At 44.5% G+C, this 20,565-nt stretch overlaps 1 protein-coding gene across 1 annotated transcript in view; it reads right to left on the minus strand.

The window, feature by feature from the left end:
• Window positions 1-241: 241 nt before the first annotated feature.
• Window positions 242-20,565, minus strand: part of mbtps1 (membrane-bound transcription factor peptidase, site 1) — a 56,478-nt gene continuing 36,154 nt past the window's right edge. The window contains exons 10-23 of the mRNA XM_075470706.1: window positions 20,156-20,307; window positions 15,238-15,399; window positions 13,544-13,688; window positions 13,278-13,466; window positions 11,348-11,520; window positions 10,121-10,236; window positions 9,860-10,016; window positions 7,630-7,754; window positions 7,468-7,545; window positions 7,229-7,369; window positions 7,022-7,153; window positions 5,025-5,151; window positions 2,957-3,087; window positions 242-1,076 (exon numbers count right to left, since the gene is read on the minus strand). Coding sequence (XP_075326821.1) covers window positions 862-1,076; window positions 2,957-3,087; window positions 5,025-5,151; window positions 7,022-7,153; window positions 7,229-7,369; window positions 7,468-7,545; window positions 7,630-7,754; window positions 9,860-10,016; window positions 10,121-10,236; window positions 11,348-11,520; window positions 13,278-13,466; window positions 13,544-13,688; window positions 15,238-15,399; window positions 20,156-20,307 — 2,043 coding nt within the window. The 3' untranslated portion in view covers window positions 242-861. The remainder of the gene's footprint in view (window positions 1,077-2,956; window positions 3,088-5,024; window positions 5,152-7,021; window positions 7,154-7,228; window positions 7,370-7,467; window positions 7,546-7,629; window positions 7,755-9,859; window positions 10,017-10,120; window positions 10,237-11,347; window positions 11,521-13,277; window positions 13,467-13,543; window positions 13,689-15,237; window positions 15,400-20,155; window positions 20,308-20,565) is intronic.

The following is a 20,565-nucleotide window of genomic DNA, read 5'->3' on the forward strand; positions in this document are numbered from 1 at the left end:
AGGCGTCACTCCATAAATGGACAAATTGACAGCTTCAAAATGGCCGTTCTCTCACCAGCGGTTGGCACGACGACGTCTGCATCCGCTTCTTACGTTCGGTTAGAGAGAAAAAATGTTTAAAATAGAAAGAGGTAAATTTACGCTGCGTTAACTTTGATCATCTTCCTCCCAGAATGAGCTCTGTGGAACCAGCAGGATCATAAACATCCCGAGTTACTTAAAAACAACAACAACGCTAAACTCGCTTTGATTATGCTTTTTAATTGATGAGATATATCTGAACAAGTCTGTTCAACAGCAGGCCTGGCCAGAGTTCATTCATCATATCAAATATAAAAACAATGAAAAGACAGTGATTTCAAACAAACATGGGCGTGATTTTAGAAAACCAGGCAGTTAACTTCCTCGTCACGCAGCAAACTCCCGCAGGACTGCGTGCGTTTGCACTCACATCCCCGTCCCGACGTCTCTGCGCGCCACAGAGAACTCTCGTGTACTTCCGAGCTCACGTGTTGGGGGAACAACAGATTCAATAAATATGAAAGTCAGATATTTCATTAATAAAGAAGGCGTTTGGTCGAAGAAGAAGAAGAAGAAGAAGAAAGAGAAGAAGAAGAAGAAGAAGGAGGGAAAGATCCGTGTCTGCTGGGACTGGATCGGGTGTTTTCAGGGCCAGGTGTGTGTTCCACGTCTAATACGGTCCATCGGTCCACAAACACAAACACCGGCGACAGCCTTCCACAGACGAGAGGCACAGAAACCGTTTCCAGGAGACGCCCAGAGTCCGTCGGCGTCCAGCAGGCTCCTCAGCAGCTGCCTCAGTTTGAGTCCACGCCTCAACACGAGCGGTCCGGCAGCAGCTCACACCGTGGGGTTCTTCCCCGCCGTCTGCTGCTGCTGCTGCTGCTGCTGCTGCAGGTAAGTGGGCCGCTTGATGCGGGGTTTCCTGCGCTTGGGTTTGCTCTTCACCTTAGTGAGCTGAACTACGAAAAAGGACAGGACCACCATCGCTCCCAGGAAGGCGAACACCGGGATGGTCTGGCCCACTTCTTGGTTGTAGCGACCCGGCATTATCCCTGAGGGAGGAGGTCAGAGGTCAGAGGTCAACAACAGTCCTGCGATCGCGTCTTTAAATCAAACAGCCTGTCGCGTGCAGTCATGTGTTCGAAACCGCATACTACACACTTCCATACTACATACTGCATTCTACATACTTCCATACTACATACTGATCGATCAGACAGTATGCAGAGCGTTTACCCACAATGCATTTCGCTCCTGCCCGAGCCGAAATCAGCCGGCCTGAAGCTGATTTCGCTTAAGCTCTAAACTCTGTAAACTTTAGCAACATTTGAAACATTTTCAGGTGAGAAAGTAGTCGTTTAGATCCCCAACGTGTTGAAAACCTGACAAAATACCGGCTGTTTACAATTTTGTTCCCACGAATTCGGCGCACCTAAAGCTAGCCGCAGTGAGCAACGCACTTCCGGTTATTTTCACAAAATAAAATACCCGTTGCCTTTTATCATAGGGAAAGCCATTACCATACAATTGGTGCTTTTGTTTTGAAAACAGGAAGTGAACCTACCCTCGTTGTAGCTAGCTTGAAACTGCCGTTTTGACAGGAAATGACGATCGGCGACGTCACGTTACGTTGCATCTTGGGTAGTTTGAGTATGAGTAGTAACCTCATGATGCATACCCAACATTTCGGAGAATCTAGTATGCATCCAGGAACTTCTCACTTACTCAAACTCGCTTACTAACTCAAAAAGTTAGTAGGAGCAGTAGGAGTAGTATGCGGTTTCGAACACAGCCACAGACCCCGACAGATGCTGAAACATGTGGAATCTCTTTCAAAAGCAGGCTAAAACACGCTCATTTAGTCAATTCAGACGTTTACACACTGAAAATGGGACCAAAGACTAAATAAAAACTGGAATTTATCCAACAACCTGATAAAAAAACTGAAGCTCCAGTTCTGCCACCTGCCAAAATATTTCAGTTCACTTCCATTTCTAATCCTCTGACATTAAGTCTGCCACGGAGACGCCTGATGGCTGCGCTTCTATGGACCGACTTCAGAAAAATGTTTGACACAAAATCCCAATGCATGCTGGGATTTCTAACGAGGCCGGAATGTGTTCATTTCATCATCGATGACAGCGTTAAACGCTTGCTGAGAACTATCCGGAGCCCCCTCCCTGCAGCGGGGGGATTAATATGCTGCAGGGTGCGTTTAGTCAGCATCGCCCGGTTTCACTTGTTCCCTTAATTTGGATAAATCCCTATATAATACACTGATCCCAAGTAAGTAGGTGCAGAATACATTAAACAGGCAGATTTGATTGGTGGGGTTTTTGTCCTCCTTTGTGGTAGTTTTTCAGTGTCTCTGCGTGACTTTTTTGCCCGTCCGTGTGGTTGTTTCGAGTCTCTCAGTTTAACATCTGCAGCTGGTTGTTATGCAGTTATTTTTGGTGTTTATTTCTCTTCATGTGAGCGTCTTTGTTGTCATTCAGCGTTCTGCTGTGGTCATTCTGCACGTCTCTGTGGCTGTTTTGCATTTCCCTGTGTGTGTGCTTCGTAATTCTTTGGGAAAACTTGTAAAATTCAAAGAGCTCTATGCTGAGAGCTGCTCACGTCAGAGGCTGAGGGAGTTTGTTTGGGCCGATACCATCCTAAACTCGGCTCTAATCCAAGAGAGAATGATTAAAAAACTGAGTTTTAACATGTGCATGAAGCTGAAGCGACCATATAAGCCCACACTGTCAGTGTTCCTCTGAATCTCCTGCTGTTTGAGGCTCTTATATCGGCAGGCCGTCGCTGTGCTGCAGCATCTAAGTTGGCCCAAATCAGAATAAACTGTATTTATAAATGATACTTTGACTTATCCCTTTCATGCCGATCCAGTTGCCTCTACAGGGCTTTAAAGTAAAAACTCTGAGTTCTCCGGTACCTCCAGGGATGTCCCAGGCCCCGCTCTCCCCGGGGGACAGAGGTCTGACCTGGGGACGGTACGACTTCACGTTGGGCAGAGCCACTTTATCCAGATCCACAGAGAGAAGCTTCTGGTGTTTCCACAGGTTGCTGCGAGCAGGACAGAGTCCAGACATGAGAAAACAGCAGAAAGTGAGAGGCTAGAAAAATGCAATACGAGTTCAGTCAGAAGTTTGTCCCACTTTCAGAATATTCCCTCTGTTGAAAGAATCCAAATATAAACATGTTAGAAACTGTGTTCCTACTGAGGCCAGGGGTGTGTATGGGCAAGAATCTGGCGACACGATACGTGTCACGATACAGGGGCAACGATACGATATATTGCGATACTGTAGGAACAACGATATATTGAGTTTCTTTGAAAGAATTTAATTGTAAGAAAACTGTAGCACATAGCACACGCTGGAAAAAAATGCCCCTCCAAAAATAAGTAAAAAAACAACAAATACAAGACGTTTTTGCTTGAAATAAGCAAAAACAAATCTGCCAATGGAACTAGTGAAAATCGGCTTGTCGAGATTTCTTGAAATAAGATGTGATATTTAGGACTTTTGAGTTAAAAGTGATCTTGAAATTAGCTTAAAAACATCTTCAAATGTCAAAAAAGCTTGTTTCATATGATATGTGACTCAAAACAATTAGTTTTCAAGAATTTTTCATTTAACAAGATATTCCAGATGTATTGTCTTCAAACAAGTCCCTATATCTGGCTGAAATAGTGCTTGTTAGGCAGTTGTGTCTTATATTAAGTGTAATGACGATATGGACGATATTTTGACTAGAAATGAGACAATATACTTGGTAAGACTTTGTTTTTTCCAGTGCACACAATGCCGTTACATACTTAACATCAGCTTGCTGAAGAAATACAAACATTTGCAGGATTGAAGAAAAAAATATGTAAACAGTGTTATATTAAAGGTGTAGATATTTTAAGATATCTGCTCAGAGGTTCACAACCAGTGAGAGGAGTTTTTGATTTCAAAGTAGTTATTATCAAAAGAAAATATGGTCTCTAAACACTTATTCTGGCTGTTACCACATAGAAATTAGCATATACTCTCTCTATAATCAAATATGAAAGTGCTTGTATGGTTCTTAAAATATTAACAAAAAATGGAAACTGTGAGTTGAGGTCGCTGGTAGTTTCGAAAAGTTAACATCTTGAATAGTTCGTTGAGCAGGATCCACTCGTTTCACGTTAGCCTGTAATGCTACATCGTCGTGGTGTCGCCACATGTGCTCGCAAATTTGTAGTATTGCCCAAATACTTGAATCAGAGTTTGCACACAGTGTGGCTCTTGTCGTAGTCGTAACTGCCTTCCTTTGTTTTGAAACCAAAATATGCCCAAACATCAGCTTTAAAAGCTGCTGGAGCCTCAGCCGTCGCCGGTGAACTGTTATATCAATATGTATCAATCAAATTAATCGATTGATTTTTTTAATTTTATTTATTTAGTCATTTATTATTATTATTAGTTAGTAGTAGTAATTTTATTAGAATTGTTTATTATTGTTGTTCTTAATATACAATCATTGTAAATATTAATCATTTTTTTAGCGCTACTTGACTAATTTGAATTTCCCCCATTGGGGGATGAATAAAGTATTTTCTATTCTATTCTATATGTTTTTGTGAGAACTGATCTCGCGGGATTTCATTGTTCCTTTGGCGCGGAGGACATAATGACTGCTGCCAACTAGTGGCCGGAGGTTTAATTGCAACACAAAAATGAACAAACATCGTGAATATTTGCATGTTAATGAAAACAAATCGATACAGTGCCGTTGAATATCGATACGGTATCGTCAAATAAAATGTTGCGATATTTAAGTGTATGGATATTTTCTTACACCCCTAACTGAGGCACGCTGCTCTTACTCTACATATGGAGCTGTGGTGTGGAGATAAATGATGATGAATGAAAACATGACGGGTTTGAGCGACTGAAGAAGGCTGCAAAGATAAAACCAGTAAGAGCAGCACCGGGCATCACAGTGAAACATGGCCAGCTGGGGAGCTTTACCTGGGGGCCGTCTCATTGAGCGGCTGGGGTTTCGCCCAAGACAGGTGGGGGCAGGCTGGCAGGGGGCGGGGCTTAGGGTCTCCCAGGTGAGCCTCCAGAACCTTGGAGTAGCGGTAGAGATGGTTGCCTGGAGAATGGAGTCGATATCAGGTGAATCAGGTGAAAGCAGACGGTTTAACAGAGGAACAGAACGTGTGCAAAACAAACCTCAGCATGTCCACGGACACAACAAGATGTCTGTAACCACTCTAAATGCAAATAAGGACCATCTCTTTATATTATGAGCTCTGCATAAATGCCGCCTTCACATTTGTAAAACAAGCTTTCTAGCTTGGGAACCAAAGGGACGTCGGGGACAAAGTGAAGGAAAGTGTCAAAGAGGAGGGGCTGGAGAAGAAGCTCGAGAGCTTAAAGTTGCTGCTTCATCTGCAGGTAAAAATGGGGCTCTCATTGTTAAACCCAAAGATCAAAGTCCTGTGCTTAAAAAAACAAAACAAGCAATGAATAAGGAACTGAGCTGACACACCGAGAAGGTCCTGAGCCACAACTGACCCGGGACCTGCAGCCAGTCAGAAAATAAGAAGGATCTGTCACGGTTCTCTTTATTTTTATATATACAGTGCACAGTGAAAATGAGTACACCCCTGTTGAAAAGTAACATTTTGAACAATATTTTAATACACACACAAGTTATTCCCAAAACGTGCATAGAGTAAGTTTAATACAACATCTGTTCAGCTTACAACAGAAAAGAAAGGTCAATAATATAACTTAAATGACATATTTGTCCATTTTTGTGAAATTATGCTGGTGCAAAAGTGAGTACACCCCTATGTTAAACTCCCTGAGAATGGGCCGTGTTGGCCCGAAATGTCATGAAATGAAAAGGCATTAAAAGGGAGGTCATCGTTGTGCGTTTCATCCTTGCCTTACATTGAAATTTTACATTTTGAGTCTGCACCAGGCTAAAAGAGACGTGTGTGAGATTTGACTGAAATCCTATGGAGAGCATCATGATCTGCTTCAGTAGTCACAGTACATGTTGACAAGCATGTTTCTTTTGGTGAAATTCAGCTTCCTACTGTTGATGGCATCCATACAGCCCCAAACCATGTCACTCCCACTACTATGCTTGACTTTAAGCATGGGGCACTTTTCTTTGTACAAATCACTTTTTACCACCACACAGGCTTGACACCATCGAAAGCAAATTTGTTCATCTTGGTGTCATCAGATCACAGGACATGGTTCCAGCAATCCATATCCTTAGTTTGTTTGTCTCTGATGAGACTATGATAAACAAAGAAACATGCTTGTCAACATATACTGTGACTACTGAAGCAGATCATGATACTCTCCATAGGATTTCAGTCAAATCTCACACACGTCTCTTTTAGCCTGGTGCAGACTCAAAATGTAAAATTTCAATGTAAGGCAAGGATGAAACGCACAACGATGACCTCCCTTTTAATGCCTTTTCATTTCATGACATTTCGGGCCAACACGGCCCATTCTCAGGGAGTTTAACATAGGGGTGTACTCACTTTTGCACCAGCATAATTTCACAAAAATGGACAAATATGTCATTTAAGTTATATTATTGACCTTTCTTTTCTGTTGTAAGCTGAACAGATGTTGTATTAAACTTACTCTATGCACGTTTTGGGAATAACTTGTGTGTGTATTAAAATATTGTTCAAAATGTTACTTTTCAACAGGGGTGTACTCATTTTCACTGTGCACTGTATATACATATATACACACACACACACACGCACACACACACACACACACACACACACACACACACACACACACACACACACACACACACACACACACACACACACACACACACACACACACACATATACGTGGAAACATCTAAAACCTGCTGGACAGCGGCCCTGAAGGACCGGATGTGGACACCCCTGACTTATCTCAGAAAGGCAGCTCGTCTGTATTTTGTGGTGGTGTTTGTCCTGAGAGTGAGTTACCTTCCAGCCTCTGTGGCAGCGGGCGCTCTGCTCCTGTGGGAGGCGCCACTCTGCTGTGGGAGTGGCTGAGGCTGGGAGGGGTCATGCTGTATGAAGTGTACTGCAGCAGCGCGTCCAGAAGCCAGAAACAGTCTGTGGAGCACAAAGGATCCAGATATAAGCGAAGGAGTTTGAAAAGAGTGAGCAGAAACAGACACGAGAGGTTACCTTTCTGTCTGTGGCTGTCATCTATGCAGTTAGAATCCCCGTACAGAGCGATCCGACCTCCCCCGTCCGACGGCGTTTGGTACAGTCCGAGGATGGGAACCCCCTCCACCACGGCCGTCTCCTGCTTCAACACTTCCAGACCTGTGAAAAGCACACACCAACACGCAGACTGCAGAGTTTCATCCGGCACACGAGGGTAAAATAAGCACGAGTTAAGCCTTTAAATCCGGAGCTGGTACCCTGGTCTTTCAGGTTCTTGGCGATCACTATTCCATCCTCGGGGAAACGGGCGATGCTGCAGCCTGAGGCGTAGTACACTGAGAGGGGGAAAAACGGGTTTATTTTCTGAAGACGTGCAGCATCGCTGAAACGGTCGCACAGAGTCCACTTGTACGTCTTACTGTCGTGATCAGCCAGGGTGAAATCTCCCTCGTACAGCCCGTCACTGAAAGCCATCCCCCACACTGAGATCAGGTCGTTCAGGGCTGGGATGTTGGCGCCCCCCGTGTCCGGCATCCACCACTGCCTGCAGGTTGCATCAGAAGAATCACTCACACCCATTTACTTATGTAGGCAGCAAACATCCGTCACACCTTTCCTCACTTTACTCTCTTTTTCCCCGTTTAATTTCTGAAATGATATTATGTACATGTGACATTATTGTGGTCATTAACTGGTGTTTCCCTGTTCCAACAGGTATCCTTTGAATGGTGTTACAGTGGGTTTTTCCCCTCTTTTCTGTCCTCTCTAACCCCAGCTGGTGGAGGCGGATGGCCACCCTTCCTGGTTCTGGTTCTGCCAGAGGTTTCTTCCTGTTCAAAGGGAGTCGTTCCTCTCCACAGTCGCCTCAGGCACGCTCAGGACGGGAGATTGGACTGAAGACAAGTTTCCCTGCAATCTGTTGGTTTCCTTAGCTGGGAAATTGTTTTTGAATTGGCTCTATATGAATGAATTGGATTATTTTGAAATGAATTATGACTACAATGAATTGAATTCCAATTGGCTTGAATTGGACTTTATTATCTAAATGCCTTGAGATGACATTTGTTGTATTTGGCGCTATATAAATAAAAATGAATTGAATTGAATTAAATTTAAATCCACCGACTGCTGTCAAAGGGTTCGAAAAAACTTCATGACTGACTAAAAACAGAAAAAAAAAAAAATCAATCAGTCTTATAATATTCACAGTGACCAGTCACTTCAAACCAAAGCATTCAGCAGTAGTTTGTGAAGCCATAAAGACTATATTTAACTGTTTCTAAAGCCTTTAAAGCTCTGGAGACTGTGTGACAGCTTGGGCAGGATATGAATGGAGCAGCCGGGCCCGGTGAGTAATTCTTAGAGAAGCCGTGATGTATGACACCCATTACAGCGCGAGGACACATAAATAAAGCTGCTCAACGCAGTTTATCTGGCCGTCATCACGGCACGATAAAGCCCCCGGTCAAAGCATTTGCAGGGTAATAGATGTTTAATCACGCAAGTGTTGCATAATGAAGCGGGACGAAAGGGACACGTCGGTTTACAGAAGAACGGAGCGCAAAGCTTCAGCAGCTCATTCCATAAAGAGCGCCATCAATCAGCCGCCTCCCTGCAGGGATTCGCCGAGTCATGGTGTTTAATTCAAAGAAATCAGAAGCATAAAACATTTTCAGCCTCTGAGTCAGCACAACTTTATTCACAAATGTTCATTACATTTGGGATTTATAGAATAATGAGCTTTCATCCCGAGTGATGAAAAACCCGCTCGGGCTTCGAGTTTCTCCCCTCCGGTTGGAAGCGGGACAAACGGCCGAGGTCGAGCAGGTTTACCGAGTTTCTGACCGTTTCATGCTCAGATTCATCTCTGAGTTAGAATCAATTCCAAGATGCATCAACAGCACAAGAAAGAAGATGAAAGCGCTCCATCGAAACTTTGGAGGCAGGCGAGATAAGAAGCACCCGCCGAGTAAAATCTGCCTCAGATGCTGGACGATGGTTTCCCACCCTGACCCAAAGGTCCGCTGCCTTAAAGGGACAGTTCGCCTCTTTTGACATGAAGCTGTGTAACATCCCATATCAGCAACATCATTTCTGAACATCTTCTTACCCCCTGCTGCGTCCTGTGAGCAGAGTTCCAGCCTCGTTTTGGTGTTGATGAAGGTAGTCCGGCTAGTTGGCTGGGGTTTAAAAAATAAAGCGTCTTGCTTCTCAAAACAATAAGCGTTCAACAGAGTAATACATTTGCATCACAAAATGGTTCTCCAGGAAAAAGTCAGACCTCACAATCTCTTGGCCCTATTTTCTCTCCCTTCGTATCACTGCCTGCTGCCGACAGCCGCGCCTGTTACGGTGTTTGCTGCTCGGTCTGCACAGCTCGGTCATCAGCACCAAAACGAGGCTGGAACTCTGCTCACAGGACGCAGCAGGGGGTAAGAAGATGTTCAGAAATGATGTTGCTGATATGGGATGTCATACAGCTTCATGTCAACAGAGGCGAACTATCCCTTTAAGTGTCCAGCTGGGTCACGGTTCTCTGAGAACTGATCCCTAAATGCAGTGCAATGTGTTTAGTGTCTTTCATCAGAAACTATAAAGCGTGAGGAGCTCAGAGTCCTTTTCATCAGCTGCTGCCCAGGTGTTGCATACCTGGTGTTCTCATCGTAGAACTTGACCTTCCTCATCACAGAGGTGTTGTACCAGTCACTGAAGACGATGAGCGACAGTCCGTTGTCGATGTCTCTCCTCAGCTTGGTGATCTCCTCGGGGAAATACTCCTCCTCGCTGTCCACCATCAGCAGCGTGCCTGCAGGGACAAGAAGCCAAACACTCCGTCGGTGTGAGTCGATCCGCATTTCACCGACAGAACCTTCACATTCTGCTGAGTAGTTTCAGTCTCTGTGTTCGTACCGTATTGGCTGGCATCAAAGCACGTGATGGGGGCTCCCAGCACCTCAACAAAGTAGCCCATACTCCTCAGGTGCTGGTACATGTCCCTGAAGTTGGTGTGGATGTGGTCTCCGTTCCTGGAAACACAAAGACAACCTTAAACCTTTCATGGGGTCACACGGCACCAAAAGGATCGGATTATTGGCTGAATTACAATAAGAATAACTTAATCTTGTCAGATTAAGGTGTCTACATGAAGTTAATAACTCAGTCTGATTGTAATTTAGCCAATGATCCGATCCTTTCACTCAGTAGGGTTACATGGCACTGAAAGGATCGAATTATTGGCTAAATTACAGTAAGAATGAGTTGAGCAACGGTAATTATCCTTGGATATGTGGCGGTGAATGAATCGAATCAAACTCGAAAGATGGCGAATAAAGAGCATAATAAATAAATAATAATAATTTATAAATAATAATAATAATACATTAAATAAATAAATAAAAGCAGAATAAATGCGGCAAATTTGCTTTTTTTAAATTTATTTTTAAAGAATATTTCAAGGACGGGTCCTTCAACCAATTTTAGGTATTAAGTAGGTAGTAAAACTGGATTATGCTCCTTATTTCAGCAAGGGTAATTCTCCTTGGATATATGGCGGTGAATGAATGGGATCAGAGGCACAAAGCGTGTCATATCCCGGTGTGATAGGTGGCGCTGTACCCATTCCAGCTGTTGCTAATAGAGCCACTTCCTGTTGACCTCTTCACCACCAACAACAACAACAAACTCAGGCATTGGAGAAAGATGGAGAACGCAGAGCCAGATGAAGCTACGTCCCTCTACATTTGGTCTGTGATGAGCTGCTTGTTGCACAAACTCGATGCCCAACGGAGCATTCTCCATCGCGTTGTTTGTTTCTTTCTGACGGCGACAACAACAGGAATATCGTCTCCTTTGACTTCCGGGTCACGACCCCGGGAAAACATCTGGAGCATGCGCAGAACGCAAAGTCTGATTCACCACGAGCTTCAGGGTCTACAAGCAGGTTTAGAGTGACTTTCAACTCAGTTATCTCGGGGTCTGAATCCCATCCGATCCAATTCTTAGTCAGATTAAGGTGTCTACATGAACTTAATAACTCAGTCTGATTGTAATTTAGCCCATAATCCGATCCTTTCGGTGCCATGTAAACCCCACTGAGTGAAACCTCTGCGTGTCACCGAGGCATTTCTGCACACGCACCAGTCCAGTGGGTCGTTCTTCATGCGGAGGTTGTCTCTGGGGAAATAGCCCGGCGGGTAGCGCAGGTTGTGGTACTGGTCCCACAGCACCCGCTTACTGCGGGGCGGAGTCGGCACGATCTTCACTTTGATGGGCAGTTTGACTGTGGAGGTCAGCTCCCCTCCCACCTCCGACTGGAAAGAGTGAAAAGCAAAGAGAAGATGTGCCGTTAATGTTCCACTCAGAGACTAAAAGAAGAAGAGTTTCTCATCAACCGTGACAGAATGAGCACAAATGGCACACCGTCCTGTTTGATGCACTCTGCAGAAGTCTGCAGCAACTTCTCAATCATTTAAAAATATTAACCGCACAACAGGAAATGAGTGCAGCCAACTGTGCTAACAGGGATATAAACACAGAATATGAGGCAGAAACAGAGTTTGTTCCGTTCTGAGCAGCTTTAAAGTGAATATCTGCTCTGAGCTCCTCTATTCTCCAACACAGCCTGAAGCCTCTCAGACGAGCTTTCTGACAAAGAGCCTAAAGATCCAGTTTAAAATGGCTTCTGTGCTAAGTCGTCTGTTCTGTGTGGACACAACACTGGTTCATCCCTTGAGTTAGGAGGCTTTTTTCTGCCTGAATGGCTCACAGGTCAGAGTTAAGTGGCTTCACAAAGAGAAAACTCTGATGAAACCGCTGCAGTGATCCACTGTGTGATATTGGTCCTCGATACGAGCCAATCGTGACACAAAATAACGTGCAGATATATGCTGGATCAGCAAAATCTGATCAGGCTTTCAGTGACCAATCATTGTTAGCAGCAGCAGCTGTTAGCAGCAGCAGCTGTTAGCAGCAGCCGTTAGCAGCAGCCGTTAGCAGCAGCCGTTAGCAGCAGCCGTTAGCAGAAGCCGTTAGCAGCAGCCGTTAGCAGAAGCCGTTAGCAGAAGCCGTTAGCAGAAGCCGTTAGTAGCAGCAGCTGTTAGCAGCAACTGATAGCAGCAGCAGTTGTTAGCAACAACTGTCAGCAGCAGCAGTTGTTAGCAACAACTGTTAGCAGCAGCAGCTGTTAGCAGCAACTGTTAGCAACAACTGTTAGCAACAACTGTTAGCAGCAACTGTTAGCAGCAACTGTTAGCAGCAACTGTTAGCAACAACTGTTAGCAACAACTGTTAGCAGCAGCAGTTGTTAGCAGCAACTGTTAGCAGCAGCAGCAGCTATTAGCAGCAACTGTTAGCAGCAGCTGTTAGCAGCAACTGTTAGCAGCAGCTGTTAGCAGCAGCTGTTAGCAGCAGCTGTTAGCAGCAACTGTTAGCAGCAGCTGTTAGCAGCAGCTGTTAGCAGCAGCTATTAGCAGCAGCAGCTATCAGCAGCAACTGTTAGCAGCAGCTATTAGCAGCAGCAGTTAGCAGATTTCAGCTGTTAGCAGCAGCTGTTAGCAGATTTCAGCTGTTAGCAGCAGCCGTTAGCAGATTTCAGCTGTTAGCAGCAGCAGTTAGCAGATTTCAGCTGTTAGCAGCAGCTGTTAGCAGATTTCAGCTGTTAGCAGCAGCCGTTAGCAGATTTCAGCCGTTAGCAGCAGCCGTTAGCAGCAGCTGTTAGCAGCAGCTGTTAGCAGATTTCAGCTGTTTCCGCAGCTGTTAGCAGCAGCCGTTAGCAGATTTCAGCTGTTAGCAGCAACTGTTAGCAGCAGCTGTTAGCAGCAGCTGTTAGCAGCAGCTATTAGCAGCAGCAGCTATCAGCAGCAACTGTTAGCAGCAGCTATCAGCAGTTAGCAGATTTCAGCTTTTAGCAGCAGCAGTTAGCAGATTTCAGCCATTAGCAGCAGCTGTTAGCAGATTTCAGCCATTAGCAGCAGCTGTTAGCAGATTTCAGCTGTTAGCAGCAGCCGTTAGCACAGTTTCACTGGAAAAGTTTAGGACAGTGAGCTCAGGGGTTTCTGCAGTGACTCACATCGTTCTCTGCAGGCGAAGCCACGGTCACCATCACATGACCCTGAGCGATCCCCTCCCATGATGCAGCTTTCTTGGCCACAGAGATGGACACGGCCAGGTAACCGGCCCACGGCCACAGCACAGGCGAGTACGAAATGGCGACGTCGATGTGGTCACCGTTCTGAGGGAGGTAAGGCTGCCAGATGGGCTGAGAGCAAGAGAGCAGCATTAGCTGGGCTTCATTAAAAAAAGGAAGTCTCCACTGGTGCCACATTGTTCGCTCACCTTGTCGACTATCCTGCCGGTGACCCCCATGCCGTTCAGAATGGTCACGTTGACGATGGTGGGCATCCCTCCGTAGTAGATGGGCTGAGAGCAGTAAGGCCACATGTAGGGACACTCCGTCAGGTCGATGTAGCTCGGAGAGAGACTGCGAGGAGGCGAGGACAAGTTAGAGCCGCCCTTTGTGATGCAGGAACAAGGAGAACCAAGTGGGAACGATACATGGAATCACCTTTACGTGCTTTTATCACCTGGAAATATCAACCTTTTATATATGCGTGATCTGTTTGCAGTTACTGAGGCCCACTCCTCAGGAATATTAAGACATAGTTTGTACTTGTGTTGCACAAATCCAATCATCAGTTTCAATTGATTATTTAGTATTTACTGTTCAGCGTATTTCTTCTTCCTTTGCAAACAATCCACGGAATCAGCACATGAAAGAAAATGTTTAAAGTGCGACAGAGTTGAAACTAAATATTTCCAGACACACCAAAGCTGTTAAGCTTCCGTATCAAGTGAATTCTTTGGCACCGACTGCATCAAGCTTCAGCGGAGGGCTGAACTATCTGTTCCCAGATATGATGATTTACCCACAATCTGAAGCTCCTCCCGAAGCGGGAAACTAAACTATTGTTCATCTGAAGCAGATTATTCATTTGGGGTCACATGGCACTGAAAGGATCGGATTATTGGCTAAATTACGATCAGACTGAGTTAATAAGTGCATGTAGACACCTTAATCTGACTAAGAACTGGATCGGATCGGATTCAGACCCCGAGATAACTGGGTTGAAAGTCACTCTAAACCTGCTTGTAGACGCTGAAGCTCGTGGTGAATCAGACTTTGCGTTCTGCGCATGCTCCAGATGTTTTCCCGGGGTCGTGACCCGGAAGTCAAAGGAGACGATATTCCTGTTGTTGTCGCCGTCAGAAAGAAACAAACAACGCGATGGAGAATGCTCCGTTGGGCATCGAGTTTGTGCAACAAGCAGCTCATCGCAGACCAAATGTAGAGGGACGTAGCTTCATCTGGCTCTGCGTTCTCCATCTTTCTCCAACGCCTGAATTTGTTGTTGGTGGTGAAGAGGTCAACAGGAAGTGGCTCTATTAGCAACAGCTGGAATGGGTACAGCGCCACCTATCATACCGGGGTATGACACGCTGTGTGCCTCTGATCCCATTCATTCACCGCCATATATCCAAGGAGAATTACCCTCACTCAGCTCAGTCTGATTGTAATTTAGCCAATAATCCGATCCTTTCAGAGCCATGTGACCCTACTGAGTGACATTTAAGCCTAACAGCTGCATTTACATAACTGTACATTTAATAAGAAATCCGGCTGCCTCGCATTACGTTGGAGGCAAACACCCATCACAGTTAATCAATGCATTCGTTCAACTCGTGGGTGACATAAATGAGGATTGAACTGGATTCTTTACCGAGGCTGTGAACACTGAAATCTAATTTAACTGCTATAAAGACTGAAAACAAGCCCCAGAGTTAATGTGAGACTCTGTGTTAAAGGACCACTTTCCTCCTGCCGGTCAGAGCCTGCTGCCATGACGACACCTTCAAAGTTACGTCATTTCTGGGTGACTTCTGTGCAAACTGCGCAGGTCTCTGCGTCCACGAGCTCGTGCTGGCAGCCCGTTACGCTGCGCCAGCGTCTGCACGGAGGCGCTCACCCTCACCTTGCCTGAGGTCTGTAGCTGTTCAGGATCTGGTAGGCTCTGATCAGGTCGAGCTTCCCGTGGCCCTGCTCAAACATGTTGACCCCGGGCAGCCTGCGGGCCGAGGCGATCAGCGCCTGCTTCATGGAGGCGGGGTTCACCAGCTCCCGGTTCAGGACGGTGCTGCAAGAATCAAGAATCTTTATTGTCACTGTAGCTGCCATCGAAGTCAGAATAAATAAATAAATAATAGATTAATAAATATTAGGTTAAAACATACAGAGTTCATGAATACATACATTTCTAGTAACAATAGTTTAATATTAAAAGCATAATTTCATATATTTCATGTAAATTGTTTGTTTTGATATGGTCTTAATTCAGGGGGAACCAAGGTTGCTGCCGCGGGTTGACGGGTGTAACTTTTGAGTTTTTTTGCTACTTGTAACATTCTGGATCAAGCTAGCAGGCAGACACCTCGCTGATTCCTCTGCCTAAGATCAGCAATGATTAAGGAAGACTGGATAAAGTGCATAGTTCATTGAAGGACTGAAGATTTCTAATTTTCTCTCAAGGGAAAGCGGCCAATGAGGTACATTTATGTTGTTACTGTTATGTTTGTAAGACTAAAGATGTAATGTGACGAAGTTCTGTTGAGTCATGTAACAGTCGCGTTGTTCCTCTGATGTCTTTACGTGGGAGTAATTTGGTTTATTTGCTTTTCTGTCTGTAGGTCTAACAGTTCTCACGGCACACTATCATGCTCCTTGTGTGATTAAAGCCCGTAACCAAAAGAACGACTTGGTTTCGTGATTTCGACTTGAGAGGGAATTACAGTCACTATGCAGGCACAGTGACATTTTGTTCAGGAGCTCTTGGCTTGGGATACACAAAAAGATGGAAGACACACAGTATAAAGATATCTGAATTAGGGCTGAACGATATGGACAAAATTTCATATTTTGATGCTCCTGTAATCCTGTTTCCGGATGGAAGAGGCACAAACAGTTGTTTGACTGGCCCTCCTTCAGAACAGTGTAAATGTACTTTATTTCTACAGCCCTTTACAGACAATCCTTACGGTGTACCAAAGTGCTTTACAGCAGGTAATAAATAAAGAGAAGAAGAAGTAAAAACAAATAAAAACAATGAAAGAACAGTGAAAACAATAAAATACAACAAAATCTAATAAGATAAAATAAGATAAAAGTGTCATCATACTACTGGGTATTAAAAGCAATCCTAAATAAGTAGTTTTTTAGCCTAGATGTGAAGAGGCCCGGGTCAGAAATAAGACTTAGCTGGACGGGGGGCTTATTCCAGAGCCTGGGGGCAGCTTTGGGAAAAGGCTCGCTCACCCCAGGGTTTGTATTCTGACCTGGGCACTTCCAGCAGAAACTGATCTGTTGACCTCAGAGCTCTACCAGGACTGTTAAAAGCTGAGATAAATACGACGGGGAGAGGCCGTTAAGAGCTTTAAAAACCAACATTAAGAGTTTAAAATCAGTTCTCTAAAGGACAGGAAGCCGATGGAGGGAGTTAAGAACAGGAGTGATGTGCACACGTCTGTTGGTGTTGGTTAAAAGACGGGCAGCAGCGTTCTGCACCAGCTGAAGGCGGCTGAGAGAAGACTGGGAGACGCCCACATAAAGTGCATTGCAATAGTCTGACCTTGAACTTATCAGGGCATGGATGGCTTTCTCAAGGTCATGACGACTTAAAAACATTTTAACTTTGGCCAGGAGACGCAGCTGGAAAAAACTAGTCCCGACGACATTCTTCATTTGTTTGTCCGACCTCAGATCAAAGGTCAAAGGTCAAACAGTGCTGGGGGGACGAAGAGGGATGGGCTGATGTTTTTTGTGCATGTGATTGAGCTGTGAGCAGGGAGTCGTGTCCGTTGTGAGGCTCAATGCAGCAACATGAGGAGGTCAATCAGCTCAGTTACAGCTCTGCAGCACCACGGCTTTCCCCGTGTGAGGGCGGGACACCGACAGACTGGGAGCAACACCAAACACTAATCGGTGGCGTGTCTCACTCCTCTGGGACTGCCTGCTCAAGCAGGATTACAAACCCGGAGGCAATTAAACCGCCAAGCTCCGTCAAGCTATTGTACTACATGTGTCCTATGATGAGAGGACACACTCCCTTACAGGTCAGTAACAGCACGCACAGGGTATGACCGCTTCAGCCAGAAAGCCCTCAGAGGCCTAACGCAGGGTCGGCTCTTTCATCCTTATACCGCGGCTCTGCGTGGCTTGGGAAAATAAATAAAAAAATATCCAATTCAAGCGTATTTTATTTGTGCTAGGTCGATTTTTTTTTTATTGTAGTTCTAAATTGAAAGATTATTGTGATCTTGAAATATTAAAATAAAACTATCTTTCATTATTTTTCGTTGCTTAAGATATGCGTCACACTCGAGACTTTCAACTCCACGTAGGCCAAGTATGGAGAAATGTAAGAAAGAAAAATATCTGAAGAAAATAGAACATTTAATGATGCCTGGGCAGATTCGTTTGCATTTACCTCTGACAAGAGTGGCTTTCCAGTAGGCCTAATTTGTGGTGAGAAAGAAAGCTTCAACTTGTCGTGTTTTTTTTATTATTATTATTATCATCTTTTCAAGAGTTCAAAATGTTCAAAATGTGTTCATTACATACATAAAATTTAATTTTAGCACTTCATGGATTTTGTAAGCAACACACTATAGGTGTTTATTCATTTTCATTTTAGATGTAGAAAAGTATCAGCGGGCTCCCAGTGTTTTCTTTTCCGTGGGAAATGGCTCTTTGAGTGTGAAAGGTTGCCGACCCCTGGCCTAACGGGACGCCTTGACTCCCCGGTTCTTTCAGCTACCGGAGCAATCCAGGCTCACCGTTTCAGCTTTTCACATTAAAAGCCTGATGACTCGGGCCACCTGCTGCTGCTCTGTAACAGACTCTGCAGTCAGAGGCCACACAGCAGAACGTCTGTGCTGGTAGTTCATACTGCCAGCAGAGCTCCAAGGACTCAGGTCAGCTGGTCCAGTCCAGAGTCCAGACTAAACATGGAGAAGCAGCATTTAGCTGTTCTGCTGCAAACAAGTGGAACAAACTGCCAGTGGAGATTAAACTTTCACCAAATGGAGACATTTTTAAATCCAGGTTAAAAACATTTCTGTTCTCATGTGTCTATGCATGAAATCTGCACGATATCTTTGAACTTATCTGGACTGTTGCTTGTTTTTATATTAATTTACATTATTTTATTTGTTTCTCTTTATATTCTTTTATGTATTTTTAATGCTTCTTCCACTCCCTGCTGCAATGCTTTTATTTCATGTGAAGCACTTTGAGTTGTTTTGTACATGAAATGTGCTACAAATAAATAAATTTGATTTGATTTGATAAACCCACCGCAACAACAGCTAGAATTCAGCCTAAAAGACACAATAGCCTAGTTTCCACTATGCAGTCCGGTACGGTACGGGTCGGGTCTCTTTGGGGTCAGCTTGCGTTCCCACTGTACAAAGGGGACCCTCAGGGGTGGGCGGAGTGCGTGCCGAAGCGTAAATAGCAAATAACAAATAGCATCCAGAATCTGGAACCACCTCCCAGCTTCTTCAGCTTAATGCCACACCGGCTCGCGGTCTGGTTGAAACCTCTCTGACATTTTTGCAGCAATCAGCTGGAAAACTTTTTGGTTTGGCACAACGCCATCGAGCTCCCGCTGCACAGCCTCCTCACCGACACCGGAGAGCAGAGCCTGGAACCGGTCCTGTGTGCTCGCTACCCCAAGCAGAAGGGTTACAGACATGGTAACGGGCTCCATGGGACCGGTACGCTTTGGTGGTGGTGGAAACACTGAAATAAGCGAACCGTTATAGTGGAAACGGGGCTAATGCTTTTCACGCTGATGAAAGCACAAAGTTTAAATCAGGGCTGTCAGAATGAAAGCGTTAATAACGAGTTAATAAAAATGTGGATATGAACGCCGGTCCGCTCTGTAGTTGGGACAGTAAACCCGGCCTAATGCTGGGGATGACGGCTGAGATGGATAAAGAAAAGGGACTTTTGAACGATAAGTGCGTCTTCAGATGGTTCTTCTTAACAGGACCAGCGTTATCGGCCGTTACTGACGACATCGCATCGCTTCCTCTCAGCTGAAAGCTACAGAGACGCCGGAACAACTGTACCAGCAGCAGGTCAGACAGTTACGATGTGTGAGATTAAAGGTGAATAAAACAAAACGGGTCAAAGCAGCTCCACCTTCAGCAGCTTCAACAGTGAGCCGATCATTAAACCAGCTCCTTTAATCAACTCTTCAATATTTACTTTCCCTTCGCTTGGAGTATTTTCATGGTGCATGATGTAATAATCTGAATACCAGCAGATCTCTGATGTCACTGTAATGTTTTAATGTTTTAGGAGGATGGGTTTTGTTGTTTCCTGCCTGAAAACAAACATTTACACGGATTCTGCTAAAAAAGTTGCAATCAAAGCTCCAACAATCCCGAAGAAAGTTACGGTTTAACGGTGGTTTGGCTTATGGTGTTACCCATAAATAGAATAGAAAAATACTTTATTCATCCCCCAACGGGGGAAATTCAAATTAGTCAAGTAGCTCAAAAAAATATTAATATTTACAATGATTATATATTAGCAACAACAATAATAATACCAATCCTAATAAAAATACTACTATTAACTAATAATAATAATAATAATAATAATAATAATAATAATAATAAATGACTAAATATATAAATTAAAAATTAAAAAAATTTAAAAAAGGAACAGGAACAGGAGGCATATTCAAAGAAATAAAACCAAAATATCCCATAAGATTCTTGCCTTTTCTTGCTGGCAGAATAACTCTTCCTGTAATAATTACCCATAAAGGATAACCCTTCCTGTAATAATTACCCATAAAGAATAACCCTTCCTGTAATAATTACCTGGCCAGGAGTGTGACGGCACCCGCGACCACCGGGGAGGCCACGCTGGTGCCGGACAACGAGCGACATCCCTCCTTCATCCCTGAGCCCCGAACGCCGGAACCGTAGGTCACAATGTCGGGTTTCACCCTGCCGTAACCCCCCGGCAGCTCCTGGACACAGAAACAGAGCATGAAACACTGACGGAGGACTGCAAAACAGCTGGAAATCACTCCCAGGCACAGAGAGAAAAATATTCAAACGCCTATATTTGGGCAGGTTAAATTACTTTCATCCTATTTTTTTATTATTTAGCCCAGCGTCAGGGAGAAAAATAAAGTTAACTTTCCCGTGTTGTCCTTCAGAAACCACACATAACACAACGACTAACTTTGGCCCAGATTCACTATCTTTCTGCCAGCTGCTGACCC

This window comes from Odontesthes bonariensis, chromosome 7 (genome assembly GCF_027942865.1).
Source record: "Odontesthes bonariensis isolate fOdoBon6 chromosome 7, fOdoBon6.hap1, whole genome shotgun sequence".
Lineage (NCBI taxonomy): Eukaryota > Metazoa > Chordata > Actinopteri > Atheriniformes > Atherinopsidae > Odontesthes > Odontesthes bonariensis.